This window comes from Sciurus vulgaris (genome assembly GCF_902686455.1).
Source record: "Sciurus vulgaris genome assembly, chromosome: 12".
In the NCBI taxonomy this organism is placed as follows: Eukaryota; Metazoa; Chordata; class Mammalia; order Rodentia; family Sciuridae; genus Sciurus; species Sciurus vulgaris.
The window spans coordinates 57,199,936-57,215,773 of NC_136473.1; the positions used below are offsets into that span (position 1 = coordinate 57,199,936).

The following is a 15,838-nucleotide window of genomic DNA, read 5'->3' on the forward strand; positions in this document are numbered from 1 at the left end:
TCAGCACTTGCCTCAGGCTCGTGCAGCGGCAGGCGCCCCCTCTGGGGCCTCGACTCTGCTGGGCCGCAGGACAACGCCCGGCTGCGTGCGGGGCTCCGGCGGGGGCGGGGAGAGGGCGAGTGCGCGCGTGTGTCGCGGGGGCGCGGGCGGGGACCGCCATATTGGATCCGGACTCGTCCGCGAGTCTCCGCTGCGTGCCGCGCAGACTGGAGCGGCCTCGCGGAACCCAGGGCGCGAGCGCGAGAGGAGCGGGAAGGCGGGGGAGGCTGGGAGGGAGAGGAAGGGAGTGGTTGGGAGCCGGGCTGCGGCAGCCTCTGGTCTCCGACACCAGCGGCACGGACCCCTCCTCCTGCGCCTCAGCCTCCTCCCTCCTCTCCAAGGAAAGATGCCCTTAACCCAGGGGTGTGAAGAAGGGGGAGAAGTAGCCGCCGGAGCCGCTTGCGTCGCCTGCGCCGCCGCAGCTGCTGCTGTCCGAGTCCTTTGAATCCAGAAGAGCACCCCCTCGCCCAGGGGTGTCGGGAGCCTCCGGCTCGGCGGCCGCGGTCCGGGTGCGGGGGACCCCGGGCTCTCCGCCAGGAGCGGCGCGGCGCGGCGCGGCCCGGCCCGCGAGCGACCACCGACATGGAGCGGGCTCGGGCGGCCAAGTAGCCGCTGCTCCGGGAGCCCGGGTGTGAGAGCCCCGCGCAGCCCGCCTTCCTACTCCCGACCGCGCCGCTGGTCAGGCCCCTGGGAGAAGCTGGGAGAAAAATGAAGAGTTTCCACCGGAATCCGTTGGAAATGAGACAAACTGCAAAGCCTTAAAAACAAGGACCTCAGGAGGAGAAAGGAAAAGCCTCCTCCGGGCAAGACTTGGCGTGCTCGGCCCCGAGGAGAGCTGCTTCAGGGACCTCGCCCCCTCCCTTTCCCGCTGGAGAAATTGCCGCTGATGCATTATCCAAGTGGCGGTTGGGAGGATTTGCAGCAGAATTTTTGGTTTTCCCTCCCCCTTCTATACATTCTGCTTTTTTCCTCCCCTTTTTATTTTCCTTCTTCCCGGGAAGTGAATTGCTGATGCAAAGGGGACTTTATTCATTAATGATGCAACCGGATTCGTTTCAGGATTATGTTGCACGAGTTGAATTTTGAATGAAGGAGAAGAGTTTTTTTTTTTTTTTTTTTTAAAGAGTTGACTCTAATTCGTTTTAATTATTATTTTATTTAAATATACGATTTAATTGTATTATTCTTTTAAAATGTATTAAATATATTTTATGGTAACTTACCCTCCAAATATATGTATATGGGTGAAATTGAAGACGTTTCAGTTAAGTGAGATTACTGGTGTATTAGATGTTTAATTCAGCACCGGCATTGCATGACAGTTATTGGAATAACAAGTGGTTTATTTCTAAAGCCACACCTTTTAAAATTTAGGTTCAAATAGTAATAGTCAAACTTGTAAGAACAATTTAGAAGAAAAATCAACAAAAAGAAGCAAACATGTCCGGAGAAGTGCGTTTGAGGCAGTTGGAGCAATTTATTTTGGATGGGCCGGCTCAGACCAATGGGCAGTGCTTCAGCGTGGAGACCTTACTGGATATACTCATCTGCCTTTATGACGAATGCAATAATTCTCCATTGAGAAGAGAGAAGAACATTCTTGAATACCTAGAATGGGGTAAGTTTAAAAAATCCCACTCTTTAGCTGGGCATTATGATTTAATTGTTATGAGAGTCGTGAGTAAACTCTAACGATAAAGAATTCAATTTATTTACAATTAAAGAACAGACACTAGTTGTTCACGATTTTTTCCCCTTAGTTTTTGGTAAATATTTTTCCAGGAGTAAAACCACTCTACTCAATTCTTGTCTTGACATAAGGCCTAGCTATTATTGAAGTTATGATGAAGAACTTAGGTTTTTAGGTCAGCAGTAAGAGATTTAAAATAAATTCTGGGATGGGCGAAAATGGATTATTGTTCACTATTGCCTAATCCATGGCAGTATGACAGCCATTCAATTGAAAGGTATTTGTGGGTGGAAACATTCCTTCCCAGACTTTGGAAATCGCTCTCGAAATGGGAGGATATTGAAATATCTGTGTTTGTCTTAGGACTACATGAACGTGAAGGTGAACGGTGGGTTTCATTTCATCTCCATATAGTGCAAGCAAAGCATAAGCTAAACGTGGACTTTAAATGAATTGTGCGTTCAGAAGATGAAATGACACTTAAAATTGTTGATCCAGAATGGGGAAAGCTACCACCTGAACGACTTTACTCTTGAGTTTCAATCTAAACGGTTAGTCTTTTGTTTTCAGTCTTCTAAATATAGATGTGAGTTAGAAGACTTGTAGTGGAATTGATCATTGATGCTGTGCGAGCCATCGCTCCATGTGACCTTCAAGCTTAAAGACTTGGCTGAAGTTCTTCAGCCTCTGATGTTATATACGGGCGCAGTCAGACCTTCCAGCAGTCATCAATGCACTGGCTTTGAAAAGATTTTGGCTAACTAGAATTTTGTACCTTTGGAGTACTAGTAATATTAGTTTGTTGAAAAGTTTTTTTTTTTTTTTTTTTTGATTGAAAAGTTTTTATTCCAAAATATCCTTGTTCCCAAGTGATATTTTATTTTCCTGAAGTAAAAGTCAGGGGCTTATTGTTTCTTTTCTTTTCCTTTTTTTTGGATTTGAAATTTATTCAAAATTAGTTTCTTAGGTCAACCACTGATTCAAGAATGCCTAACATATAATAATTGTAATTATCCAATTTGTCACTATTAGAAGATTTCTAGAAACATGATGTCGTGAGGTTTTAAGAAATATGTGAATGGGATGATTTTTAAAAAACAGGCCACCAGAGTCATACTGGAAATGTAAGAAATCAGCTTCTCTTTCAAGAGTGCTGGTTTTGTTGTCTTTTTATGTATAGTGTAAAATATTTTATAAAGTATGTGTAGTTTCTCATTTTTCTTGAATTTTAGAAATTCTGTAGTGTTTTCTTTTTGAACACTGAAGGTCTTGGAACTTTTTTTTATTGATTTATTTTTTTGTGATATTGGAGATAGAACGTGGGGATGCTTTACCCCTGAGCTACATAATTTTGACCACTTTAAAAAAATGTTTTTAGTTTGAGACTCAGTCTTATTAAGTTGCCAAGGTTCACTTCAAACTTGCTATCTTCCTGCCTCAGCAGACTGATGGCTGGGATTATAGGTGTGCACAGCTATCCCTGGTGAAGGTTTTGGTACTTTTTAGTTTGAGTTCTAAAATTGTGGTTTTTAAAGTGATTCACCAGTCTATGATTATGATTCATTTGATATTCTTTCTCATTTGCAAAATAGTGGGAGAACTCTTTATATGTACCCGTGATAAATATAATTTTAAATAATTTATGATAAAGAGGAAAACATGTTGTCCATCTACTTCTGGTTGATGTAGCTTTATGTGTTGAGATATTTTGCGGTATTGTTAAAAGTAATTTTTCTTTCTGTTAAATATGTTTTCTTGGATGTTGTTTCTTCTATATATATATATATATATATATATATATATATATATATATACACCTTGCATATATAGTTACTTAAGCCAAAAGAGTAAAAAATCAAATATTTAGCCAAATGCCTTATATTTTTATTAAGATACCTAAAGTAATTCTAACCAGGGACTTATCAGAATTGATAGTTATTTTAGTTGTATCCTTCACAGCTTTTCTTATTTAGAAGTGTGATAACAAACTGTATAGTTTCTTAAACTATTATGGTTTTTCAATACTTAGAAACCAAGAGAACAGATTTTTTGTTTTGTGGGTCTGGAAGTACAACCTATATAGCCTTGCACATGCTAGGTAAATGCTGTACTACAGAGCTACATCTCTAGTTGGAGTATGAGGTCTTGAAGATTGTGGTTATTAACCACAGAAGATTGAGTAAAGAATAAGAAAAGTTAAAAAGAGAAAAGGAAGAATGGAAAAGCTGTGGAGATGTATATACTAGTGGTAGTATTTACTGTTCTTAAGATATTGGGGAATTTAGGTTAAGAATGACTTTATTTTTCATTCAGGTATTAAAATAAATGATCCATTCTTCACATATGAATTGATTACATTTTTGGGAAATCTTCTATGTTATTTTCATTACCTAACATTATATAAAAAGCAATTTAGATTAAGGAAGTTTCCAGATTGTGAATTAACCTCAATTTAAATTTTTTTGAACATTATTATTTTTGGTATCTGATGGAAATTTACAAGAGATTATTGTTTGGGTTAAATCTGGTAATTTAGATTTGCCTTAAATTATATCATTTTTAGTTTTGTTTTAATTTAAAAAATATTAGGTCTTTAAATCTCTAAAATAATTGCAGCAGGAGAGCAGTTTAGTTAAATAGTATGTGTTATGTACTAAATATTCGTATTTGTTATTTACATTAATGCAAGTACCATCTAGATATTCCTGATTTTTATGCTGATGATAGGTTACTTTTACAAACGGGAGTCAGCCAAGATTCTATTGCTTCATTTCCATCAATTTCATTTTATTCCTAGTTATAGTTCATTTTACTTTTATATTGGTACAGTTAATGTTTTGTTCATAACAGTATCATGACAGTAACAGAACTGACAGTTCAAAGTCAGATATATTGTTTTTCTTTGACAACATTCCTTGCTTTTGGTGTCCATAGCTTGAGGGAGGAAATAAGTAGAGGAGAGAGGAAGAGGAGATTAAGCTAAAGAATACTGATGAAAGGGAATAAAAGTACCTTAAGACCATAGATCACTTTTTAAATTTCACAATAATATTTTCCAGTTATAAGCAATACGATTTGAAAGACAAATGTTTTTTTCTCCTTTGTTTTTTAAACTGTTGATTGTGGTTTGTATGTTTGCTTATGAAGTGGTAGTTTTGAAGTCAGTAGTATGATTGTAGAATAAGTTACAATAAAGTTGTAGTAGTAAAAATAACTTCAGTATCATCTAACTAACTTGATGACCATATGAGTTCATTATTTATTGAATTGGCTGTCCTCTACTTTGAAATGGGAAATTGGAATTTTAGGGAATTCTTTACCAATTTACTTAAGAAATAGATGTAAGATAATATTTCATATGAAAGAAATTTGCAGGGCTGTATCTGTATGTGGATAACTTTGATGCTTTCTGATTCTGTCTTTGTAACATTTCATGAAAGTGATCATTAAACAATTTTATAGCTTACTCATATTTTATGTATGCTACACAGAATAAACTGATTAATAAACTTGTTAGTAGGGCACATAGGCAGATTCTATGGTGTATACATTTCCTTTTTTTTAAGAAATACTCTTTTAGTTGTTAATGGAGCTTGATTTTATTTATTTATTTTTATATGGTGCTAAGAATCAAACTCATTGCCTCACACATGCTAGGCAAGTGCTCTAACCATTGACCTAAACCCCAGCACAGCATTTCCTTTTATTAAAGTAGTTTTAAAGCTTACTCACATTTTTTCACGTGTGGGTTAATTGAATGAGGTTAAGTGATGGCTTGCTTAGAAGAATCTAAATGTCTGGGGTATTTTGTTCTTTATGTCTGCTATTCCTCACAGTTATCTTTTTCTGAAGAATTTATTACCCATATCAAATTATCAAGACATTAATTGAATATAGATGATCAACTTATTTTTATGTAAATTCTCAATTAGGATCATATAAATGTCTTCAGAAACAGGTTGGGCATTTAGATCCTTTATACAACTTATCTAATAATCTTTTCTAAAAGTGAATACAATTATTTTATCCAACACAATTCTGGCACATGGTAGGAACATGCTCAACAAGTGGTGGGTGACTTATTCTCTCTCTCTCAAATCACTCTTAGAGGTAGTTGCTACATGATATTGGTTATTGCAACAAATTGGGATATCGATTAGTAATTATTTTAAGGAACATCACTTTTTTTAAGAATACTGCTTTATGAATGAGAAAAGGGTGTCAGGATTAACACTTTAAGAATTTTAGAAATATAGTTATTTCTTATGGAAATTTAAGTCATATCTTAGTGTAAAAGCAAATACCATAATGTGTTGTAAATTTTATGAAATGTGGTATAAATCTTGCTATTATATAGTAAGCCCAGGCTATTTTAGGCACAAATTAATATTTTACTCTATTACTGCAGCAAACAGTTTTTTCCAAAACTTTTTCCCTTTTGGTACTTTAAAAAAATATTTTTAGTTGTAGATGGTCACAATCACCTTTATTTATTTTTACGTGGTGCTGAGGATGGAATCCATTGCTTCACATATGCTAGGCAGGCACTTTACCCCTGAGCTACAATCCCAGCCCCTCTTTGGTACATTTATTGACAGTTTGTTGTGTATGAAACTTATTATTTTTTATTCTACTGATTGTGAGGTTTTAGAATCAATTTACTAAGTCTAATCTTGTATTTCTTTTTGTAGATTGAGTTTGAGCCTGGGTGATGGTATAGGTCTGTAATCCCAAGTACTGGGGAGGCTGAGGCTGGAGGATCACAAGTTTGAGGCCAGCCCTTACAACTTAGTGAGACCCCATCTCAAAATAAAAATAAAGGGCTGGGGTTGTGGCTCACTGGTAGAGCACTTGCCTAGCATGTGTGAGGCACTAGGTTCAATTCTCAGCATCACATAAAAATAAGTAAATAAAATAAAGGTATTGTGCCCATCTACAACTAAAAAAAAATTATTAAAAAAAAAAAAAAAGGATTAGGGATGTAGCTCAGTGGTAGAGTACCCCTGGGTTCAATCCTGTGTGTGGTGTGTGTGTGTGTGTGTATGTATATGTATGTGTGCGTTGAGTATGATAGTGTAGACAAAGCTATAAAGTAGATTATTTAATAGTGAAAATATATACATATGAATAAAAAAAGAAAAATATATATTTAAAATATATTTTTAGTTGTCAGTGAATCTTTTTATTTATTTACATGTGGTGCTGAGTATTGGCCTCACACATGCTAGACAAGCACTCTACCACTGAGCCACAACTCCAGCCCCCTATAAGTGAAAATATTTTAGGCATAGTTTTTTTTTTCTTCAAAGGGGACTCATGATAGATTAGTGATAGATGAATTTAATGAAGGAAAGGAGTTTAGGTAGGGACACAATAACTTTGAAAACCCTGAAAGCGGAAGGGAAAAGGAATGGGGACAAGAGGTAAAGGGGAAAACAGAAGGGGGAAAGAATGAGAATGAATATAACTGTGTTCCTGACTTGCTGCTTTAGTCTGACTGTGAATGATTGGGTACTTTTAATTTAGAAGAATTTACTAGACAGAAGTAACATCACTCCTTTGTATTTTTTTTTCCTTCCTGTGTATTTTCTTTAATGGTTCATTCTCTCTTTGTAATTTTCCTTTTCAATTTTGGCTAATGAGTATTGATTTTCATTGGTCATATCCATATGACCTATAAACAATAGTAGTTGTTTCTTGGTATGTCTTCCTATTACTACAGGCATTAACTGTGGTATAGATGTAGGTAAGGATTTGTTAGTTCCATAGATTTTTTTTTTATTACTCATGAAACTGCCAGGCAGAGTGACTCAAATTTTAAGTATCAAAGACCATCAATTGCTCAACTGCTTTTTCCCTGTCTCAATGAATCAACAAGTTCTTTCCGCAGTGATTTTTTTTTAATGACCCACATTATAACTAAATGTTATTCCAGACACTAATTTGAGTGTCCCTTTTACATTGAATGTAAAACTCCTTTCCAGATCCAGAGGATTTCCTTTTCTTTCTACTGATGCTGATCAGAACTTTAGGATTGTTCTTTCTAAATAGTTTCTCCACATTTCCTCCTCATAATTTCCTCCTGGTTTTCTGGTCAGTAGGTAGAGAATGACCAATTTTCTATTGGCTGTCCCTTTCTTCCCATTCTTGTATTCTGTTATCTGCCACTATTGAAGAGTGGTATTTTGGGTTTCATGGTAGCAGGAAGCATGGAGACTTGGCTCCCAATTTCCAATCCCACTTTTTGCCCCTTAATTCTTTATTGAACTCTACTTATGTTTTGGTAATAGGACTACTTCATCTAGCTTCCTTCCTAGTTCCAAATGTGTTCAGTAAATCCTTGGGAAATTAAAAGATGCTTTGTGTGTGTGGGGAGTGGAGGAAATTTAAGTAGTCAGATATGTTTGGGAAACTTTTCAATCAAATTTAACTTTAAAATGTTGCAGGTTACCCTAGAATTTATGGAATTTATCTGCTTATGGAATCTTTTTTTTTTTTTTTTCAAAATATCTGAAGGAGGGATAACAACTAGTATTTTATACAAAAGTCTTGTAAGATGCTATTTCAATATGAGATTATGGCTTTCCTTGAAACTCTGAGGATCAGGGTTAGAAAGAAATTTTGGGATACTATATGGTTTAGAGAAAGAATCCAAATCTGAAAAAGTGATATTTTATGCAGTGATTGTGGACTTTATTTAGTGTGTGAAAGTCGTGATCTGAAAGATAGACTTAATCACGGTGTAGTAGTATAAAAGTGGTGCTGTTGATAGAATTACATCTAAGAAATATACCCTGTAAAGTGAATTAGATATAACTGTGCTGTCAATTCCTAAAGCCCTTGAAATTACTGAGAAGTCTTTGTGTATGACATTTTATTATACTGATTAAATTTGTTTTTCACTTTTAGGTATTCATATTAAATATAGAAATTTTCACTTTCTCTTTTTTTAAAAATAGTTTTTTAGTTGTTGATGGACCTTTATTTTATTGACTTATTGATTTATATGTAGAGAATCAAACCTACTGCCTCATGCATGCAAGGCAGCACTCTGCTGCTGAACCACAACCCCAGCTCTCACTTTATCTCTTACAGCTTCGGTTACTATAATAGTGATATGTAAGGGCTGGGGAGATAGCTTAGCTGGTAGAGGGCTTGCCTCTCAAGCACACGGCCCTGAGTTCGATCCCCAGTACCGCAAAAAAAAAAAAAAAAAAAAAAAAAAAAAAAAATAGTGATATGTTACACAAACTATTGTGTATCTGTCTGAAAAAATTTCATTGCTTTGTGATGTTTAAGAGGAAAAGGTCATGGATTCATGCAATTTTAGAATCCATTATAGTGTTAAGTATTGTATTATTTCCAAGGTGACCGTGTTTTAGCTAAGCAGTTGATTTCAGACTTTTTGACCAGTATGAGAACTTACTCTTAGGTATATATAACATTGTATGCTTAAAGCTGTTTCATGTGCCAGCACCTATTTATTTGTACTGTAATGAAAACAGAGAAAAAGTATTAAGGAGAAAAATCATATATAATTGGTGCTATTTCAGCATGTTGTGAACAATTAGAACTCTGTAATTACCATAAACTTTTTTCCCTAGATATTTTGGTGGCAGGTAATAATTCTAGTGAATAATTCATTTTGACAGTTTAAAGACAAGACCAGGGGCTTTGGATTTAGATTAATTATTTGCTGGGTGATTTAGGCAAGTTGTTTAACATCTAAGTCTGTGAAAAAGGGACATCATCCTAATAGCTTCTTTTGCCAAAAGAGAAGTCAGTTTAGGATTTTCCTTTTCTGATAATTTGTAGCTGTATTTTGTCGGCTACATTCCCATTCCCTCCCTCTCTCCTCCTCCCCCTTCCCTCCCTCTCTCCTTCCCTCCTTCTCTTCTTCCCTTCCTTCCTTCCTTCCTTTTCTCACACTGGGTGTTGAATTCAGTAGTACTCCACTGCTGAATTATATCCCTGGCCCTTTATATTTTGAGACATGGTCGCGCTAAGTTCTTAAGACTGGTCTTGAATTTGTGATTCTTCTGCCTCAGCCTCTGGAGTAGCAGAGATTACAGGTGTGTGACCAAACCCATTTCATTTTTAAAATTTCTAATCTATGTAGCCTTATGATAAAGGAAAAAGTAAGATGCCATTTTTTTACTTAATTATAATTGAAGTGTATATCTGTACTAATATATGTGTATAAATAATTTAACATTAACAAACATAATATTTTATTAAATTTTATTGCACTGAAGATATCTGCATGTGACTATGCAAACAACATCTTAGTCTTTCTTTTAGGATAAGATATTTTACATTGGAATATTTTGTTATTAATTGAACTATTTTGGTGTTAATATTAAGCTAATGCCCATTCTTTCTACCAGCGGTGGTAAATATTATGAAGTGACTAGTTAAATTTTATTTTTATGTTTATATAGCTTCAATCTGAGAATCACTGGTAGAGTTCTAGACCTCAGCCCAGAATATTAAAATCATCATTGATATGTTGTTCACGTGGGGCCTTTTATGGACTAAAGATTATATAGTACCCATAGATGCCTTTTGTGTTCTTACAGTAAGTATGAATAAAATTAATTGTATCCCCTAGCATTTTTGAAACTATATTTCAAGAGATACAAGTGAATATTTTGAATATTAAGGGTTCAGTGGATATGTGAGAACTATCGCTTGTTGCATCCCTCTTTGGATGCTACAAAGCACATTTTCATAGAGGTTTCAAAAAGTTCTGATACAGAAACCTCTTTAACTTTGTTTTACCTAAGTCATTTTCACTGTGGTACTTTTTATGAGAAACGATTGAGTTTGGGCAATGCTGGCATACACTGGGGAATCATACATGATGTCAGAACTTTTAAACTGCTTATGTGAAAGGAAGGGACTCCCAGATTCTTCTACTGCGTTGTTAGCTACCTATGGCCTTGCCCTAACCAAAAATCATTGCTAAGAAACATTTTAAAACACACTGAAAGCTCAGGTATTGTGGTGAGCTAACATGTTGCTATGCAGTGAAAACTAATACTTACAAAGATTTTCCTAGAGTTTATGGTTAAAACCAAAATATTATTGCAAGTCTAGTATAATTTCTGTTTCTGCGTTTTTTACTGCATGCCTTTGTGATGTGTCACTCCATTTCTAACTGATACATGCTAAGCTGACATTTTATATAAGTCCCTTGCTATGGTACATTGCTTGAGACAGTGATTAAGTGTGATCATATTGTTTCTTTTCTATGTGTGCCTGTGGTAATATCAGTTAAGTGCAGCACCTGGTGGGTTATCCTGTCTTCATTCTACCTTTGTCTGCATCTGACTCAATTGATTTGTTTGTATTATTAAGCCTGTATAAATGGATTTAGATATTTCTGGGTTTCATATATGTGTATATGAATTTATACATTCCTGGAACTCACTGTTCTTATTAATCATGTTTTTGTTTTCCCTTCAAGTGCTACGTAATCTGCAGCTTCCTTATTACATGTGTCTCTAACCTGGTAATATTGGGAATCTTACATATCCAGGACTTTTGTTTAGTGAAAATAATTAAAAAACCGAAAACTAATAGTCTTTGATCATGTCAATATCCTACTTAATATCCTTCAATGACAACTGACAGCTTTCAGGATGACATTAAATTTCTTGGCATGGCATACACGATTTTTAAATATGGGCCTTGTTTACCTCCCTAATCATTTTTTTCACTTTAAAAAACAATTTTTTATTTTTATTTTTGGCATTGGGAATTGAACACAGGGGTTCTACACCACTGAATTAAATCCCTAGTCCTCTTTTTATTCTCTATTTTGTGACAGGATCTAACCAAGTTGCTAAGGGTCTTGCTAAATTGCTGAGGCTGGCCTTCAACTTGTAATCCTCTTGCCCCAGCCTCTGGGATACTGTGTGGGCCACCGTGTCTGACTTTTGTTTCCACATAAGCTGGGTCAATAGAAAATGTGGGCATGTAGGTCACCCATGAGTGTAGGCCACCCATGCATGTGCTGTACACACGTTCTCCTGTACTAGTGTGCTCGTTATGACAGCAAAGAATAGATAGGTCCACAGACGCAGAGAGGAAGGCTTGTGGTTCCCTCCTGCAGTTGGGGTAAAAGATAATAATAGTAAAAAGAAGCAGTCTTAAACTTTCAGAAAAATTGCAAGTATAGTACAATTTTTTTCCTCCAGAGCCATTTGAGATGAGTTGCTTACCTAATGCCCAGATTTGTTTGTGTGTATTGTCTACATTCTTTTCATGACTATAACTGTTAAAATCAAGAAATTAGCATTTAGGCAACATTATCTAATCCTTAGAAGTCATGCAGTACTTCATTTGAGTTTTATCAGTTGTCTTAATAATATGTTTATAGCAAAAGGATTCAGTTTAGAAACTTGTTATATTTGGATGGCATGTCTTCTGTCGTCTTTCAGTCTGGGTCAGGTCTTTTAGATTTTTCTTGACTTTCATGATTTTGACTCTTTTGAAGATTGTAGACCAGGTATTTTGCAGCTTTTGCAGTATCCCCATTTATGTTTTATTTCTTCATGATTATATTTAGATAATCTTTGATAAGAATATCACAGAAATGCTGCTGTGTTCTTTTCATTGCATCCCATCAAGGGTTACATGATTTAATATTGCCCCATTACTTGTTAAGTTGGTATCTGGGGCACTGCCAGGAGTCTTCACTGTGAAGTCCCCCCCCCCCTTTTTGTATGTATGTATTTATTGTACAGAGAATTGAATCCAGGGTCACTATACTGCTGAAGTACATTCCTAGTCCTTTTTACTTTTTATTTTGAGACAGGGGCTCACTAAGTTGGTGAGTGTTTAAAAGTCTTGTCTTGAATTTGCCATCCTCCTGTCTCGGCCTCCCAGATAGTTGAGATTATTATAGGTAAGGGCTACAACACCTTGCCTTTTTTCTAATTGGTAGGTATTTTGTGGGGAGGTATATGTGGTATTGTATATATACCCTTTCCTTGTTAATGGTTTTCTTTACTCCTCATTAGGTTATAGTCCTTCACTCCCATTTATTTTGAGGCTCGAATAGACCCAGATTTGGCTGGTAAGAGTCCCTTGAAATTAGCTTCTGTGTCATTTGACAGGTCCCTATGACTCCTTGATCATAACTTTCTTGCTTTCTGGTATAATGAGGTGGTTCAGATTTGTCTTTGCTTTCCTTGCCCCATCCCTGGAATCAGCAATTTTTTCAGAGTCCTGGTTCCTTTTAGTGTAGAGGAAGTTGTTCTAAAAAAGCCAAGATCCAGTGTAGATACGTGCTCATTGCTATTGTGTTGCTGCCCACAGCTCTGCTAGTAGACAATACTATTTTTTATCCATTCATATGTCCAGCTATCTATTCATCTGTCCACCTTTATGTATAATATCTACTTTTTAAAGCTATATTCTGTAAATATTTGTTTCTCTATTTATATATCAAAGACCAAGAATTTATACTAGTATCTCTAATTCCAGTCTAATATTACAGGGTTCATTCTAGTTTTTTCTTTTCCAGATTGTAACTGCTTCCTGACAGAATCATGGCTTCCATTATCCATAATGTATTTTTTTATGTGATCAGTTCCATAGTATATAACTGACCTCCCATCAATGCTGTGACCCACTCACTCATGCAGATAACCTTTTTTACCCTTTTTTATTTAGCAAGTACTTCATTCCACTTGAACCTTCATCTGTCTGCCAAATTGCTGTCCCTCTTTCCCCTTAAATTCATGCCCTTGCTTGTCTTGCTTAGTTTCTGGCCACCATACTAGGCTTCTCTCTTCATGCCAGGCTGTCCTTCCATCCCTGGATGCTCTTTCATGCTCTTTAGGTTCTGTCATGACTCTTCCAGTGTCAGTGCATACAACATTTTTATGTGGATATTCTTTTCATCCATTTCAGCTTCTAGCACTATACTCTGATCCAGTATGACTTCTTTTTCTTTTTGCTTATTTTAATTTGCCCCACCTAATGGCTTTAAATCTGAAATATTGAGGAAGGTTAGGTAAGGGCTGCTTACCTAATATATACACTCCTCTCTTAATGTTGGGAATAGTCTGAAAAGTGAGTTGGTGATTTTGTTGTGTGAACATCATGGAGTGTACCTACACAGACTTAAGAACTAGGATGTCAGTAGGCAATATAATTTCTTGGTGCTGTCAGGATATATGTATGTATTCTGTCATGAAATGTCCTAAGTGTGCATGACTATACATATGTATGCATACACATACATATAGGTGTGTATAATTTTTATATTCTCTACCTAACTTTAAAAATTAAAAATACTTTTAAAAATTTTACATATAGTAAAATTTATTCTTTTTGATGCATATCCTATGAGTTTTACCAAAGTAGAGTTGTGACCACTATTGCTGTTTTAAGGAACAGGGAACACTTCCATCATCCCTCAAAATTCTCTTGTATTGCCTTTTTGTACCATGCCCTTTTTTATTCCTTTGCCTGTCCTGGTAAGTGTGTGGCACATAGCAGGCATTTGTTAATGTTGGTTGGTTAGTATTATACTTGCTACACCCAAGACTAAAAGCAGTAGATCTAAGATATCTAGGTATCTTGAAAAGTTGCCTGAAATACAATATTTTTCTTGTCAGGAACTTGTTTCCTCTTTGATTTACCTTGTTCTACTTCAGAATAGCAGTTGACAGTCTGTATTACTCTTTTATTTCAAAATAGCGGTTGACTGTTTTATTTCAAAACAGCAGTTGGCAGTCTGTAAACAAGTATGTAATGGAGTGAGGAAAGGAAAAGGTAAGGAATAAAGTAAAATGCAAATTTCTTAGTTTTCAACTTAAAATTTTCTTGCATTAGTTCTGTGTTTAACCTTATTTGCACAATGTCCAGCATAAAATTTAGAGTCTGGTGATGATGAACATACAAAAATATGATTTTATTCCCTTCTGTAACCATCTAAAAAGTATAGTAAACTTTTTTCTCTTAAGTCATAACTATTTAAGGATGAGAAGAGCAGTGAAATTTTATAGAGTAAAAAACAGATGAGTAGAGTGAAATTTTATAAAGTAAAAGACAGATGAGTGATAATGACTTAGGGGATCTGAGAAAATTGAATACTAAGTTAGCAGTGGTCTAAGCTAACCTGTCCAGCTTATTTGGCAAAATCCTCAGAAGTCTTAGAAATTGATGTTTTCAGGAATCTTCGTAAGTTGAGGTATGGCTGTGCTAAGATATGGAGGATTGATTGAAACTGTTGTAGAAGCAGGCAGAATCTCTCTAGAGTCCCGGCCCTAGGCTGTGTCACTGGACAACTTTATCTCTTTCCTCAAACAAAGACTGGATGTTTAAAATAGTAGAAGCCTTCTGGGTCAAGGCATCAAGCAGGGTAGGCATTTTATATTGCAAAATAAGGATATTAAATAAATGTTTATTTCTGTTTGGCTCCTGGGATTTTGGTGGTAGGCCTTATACCACAAAAGACTGTAGATTAGAACAATTTCTGGAGAATCTGACCAGCCCAAGAAAAAAGACCAAAAGATACAGATACTTTGTAAAAGGCTCAGGCAGTCACATTACAGTGAGGTTCATTTTTATTGGGCTTCACCTGAGGATTTAGAGCTTCAGCTCTTCTTTTCATTTTCTCATAACTAAACGTGAGTAGAAAACCAAGAAGTACCAGACATCAGAGGGAAGCCTCTAATATTTAAGGTACGGCTACAGACAGTAGGGGGGAAAACCAAACCAAACCAAACCAAAACAAAACAAAACAACAAACCAGGAATTATGAAACAAAGTTTGCCAAGAAGGCATAACTTAAAAAAACCAAACATAAAGCTGTAATTAATATTCTCAGAGATAAAGTACTACAGCTGTGAAATAAAATCAGAATGCCATAAAAGGAAATAAGAGAATGGAAAGGTTTCTTTGAAATTAAAAATACGATAGCTAAAATGAAAAACTCTATACAAGAATTGTAAAGCAAAAATGAAAAACATTTTCATATAGTGGATGAAAAAACCCACAAAGGCATAGAAAAGAGGAGGTAAAGGAAAATAGAGGACCAGTTTGGGAAGTTTAAATAATAATCTGAATAAGAGGAATTCTCTTATTCCAATA

The 15,838-nt window shown here is 35.9% G+C and overlaps 1 protein-coding gene across 12 annotated transcripts in view; it reads left to right on the forward strand.

Moving 5' to 3' along the window:
- The first annotated feature begins 266 nt into the window (after positions 1–266).
- Positions 267–15,838, forward strand: part of CDC42BPA (CDC42 binding protein kinase alpha) — a 311,754-nt gene continuing 296,182 nt past the window's right edge. For 3 of the 12 annotated variants that reach the window (XM_079106608.1, XM_079106605.1, XM_079106610.1), the window contains exon 1: positions 268–1,657. In XM_079106608.1, coding sequence (XP_078962734.1) covers positions 1,480–1,657 — 178 coding nt within the window. In that variant the 5' untranslated portion in view covers positions 268–1,479. Of the gene's footprint in view, positions 1,658–15,838 lie in introns of all 12 variants that reach the window. The other 9 variants (XM_079106609.1, XM_079106612.1, XM_079106611.1 and 6 more) reach the window with 6 other exon arrangements.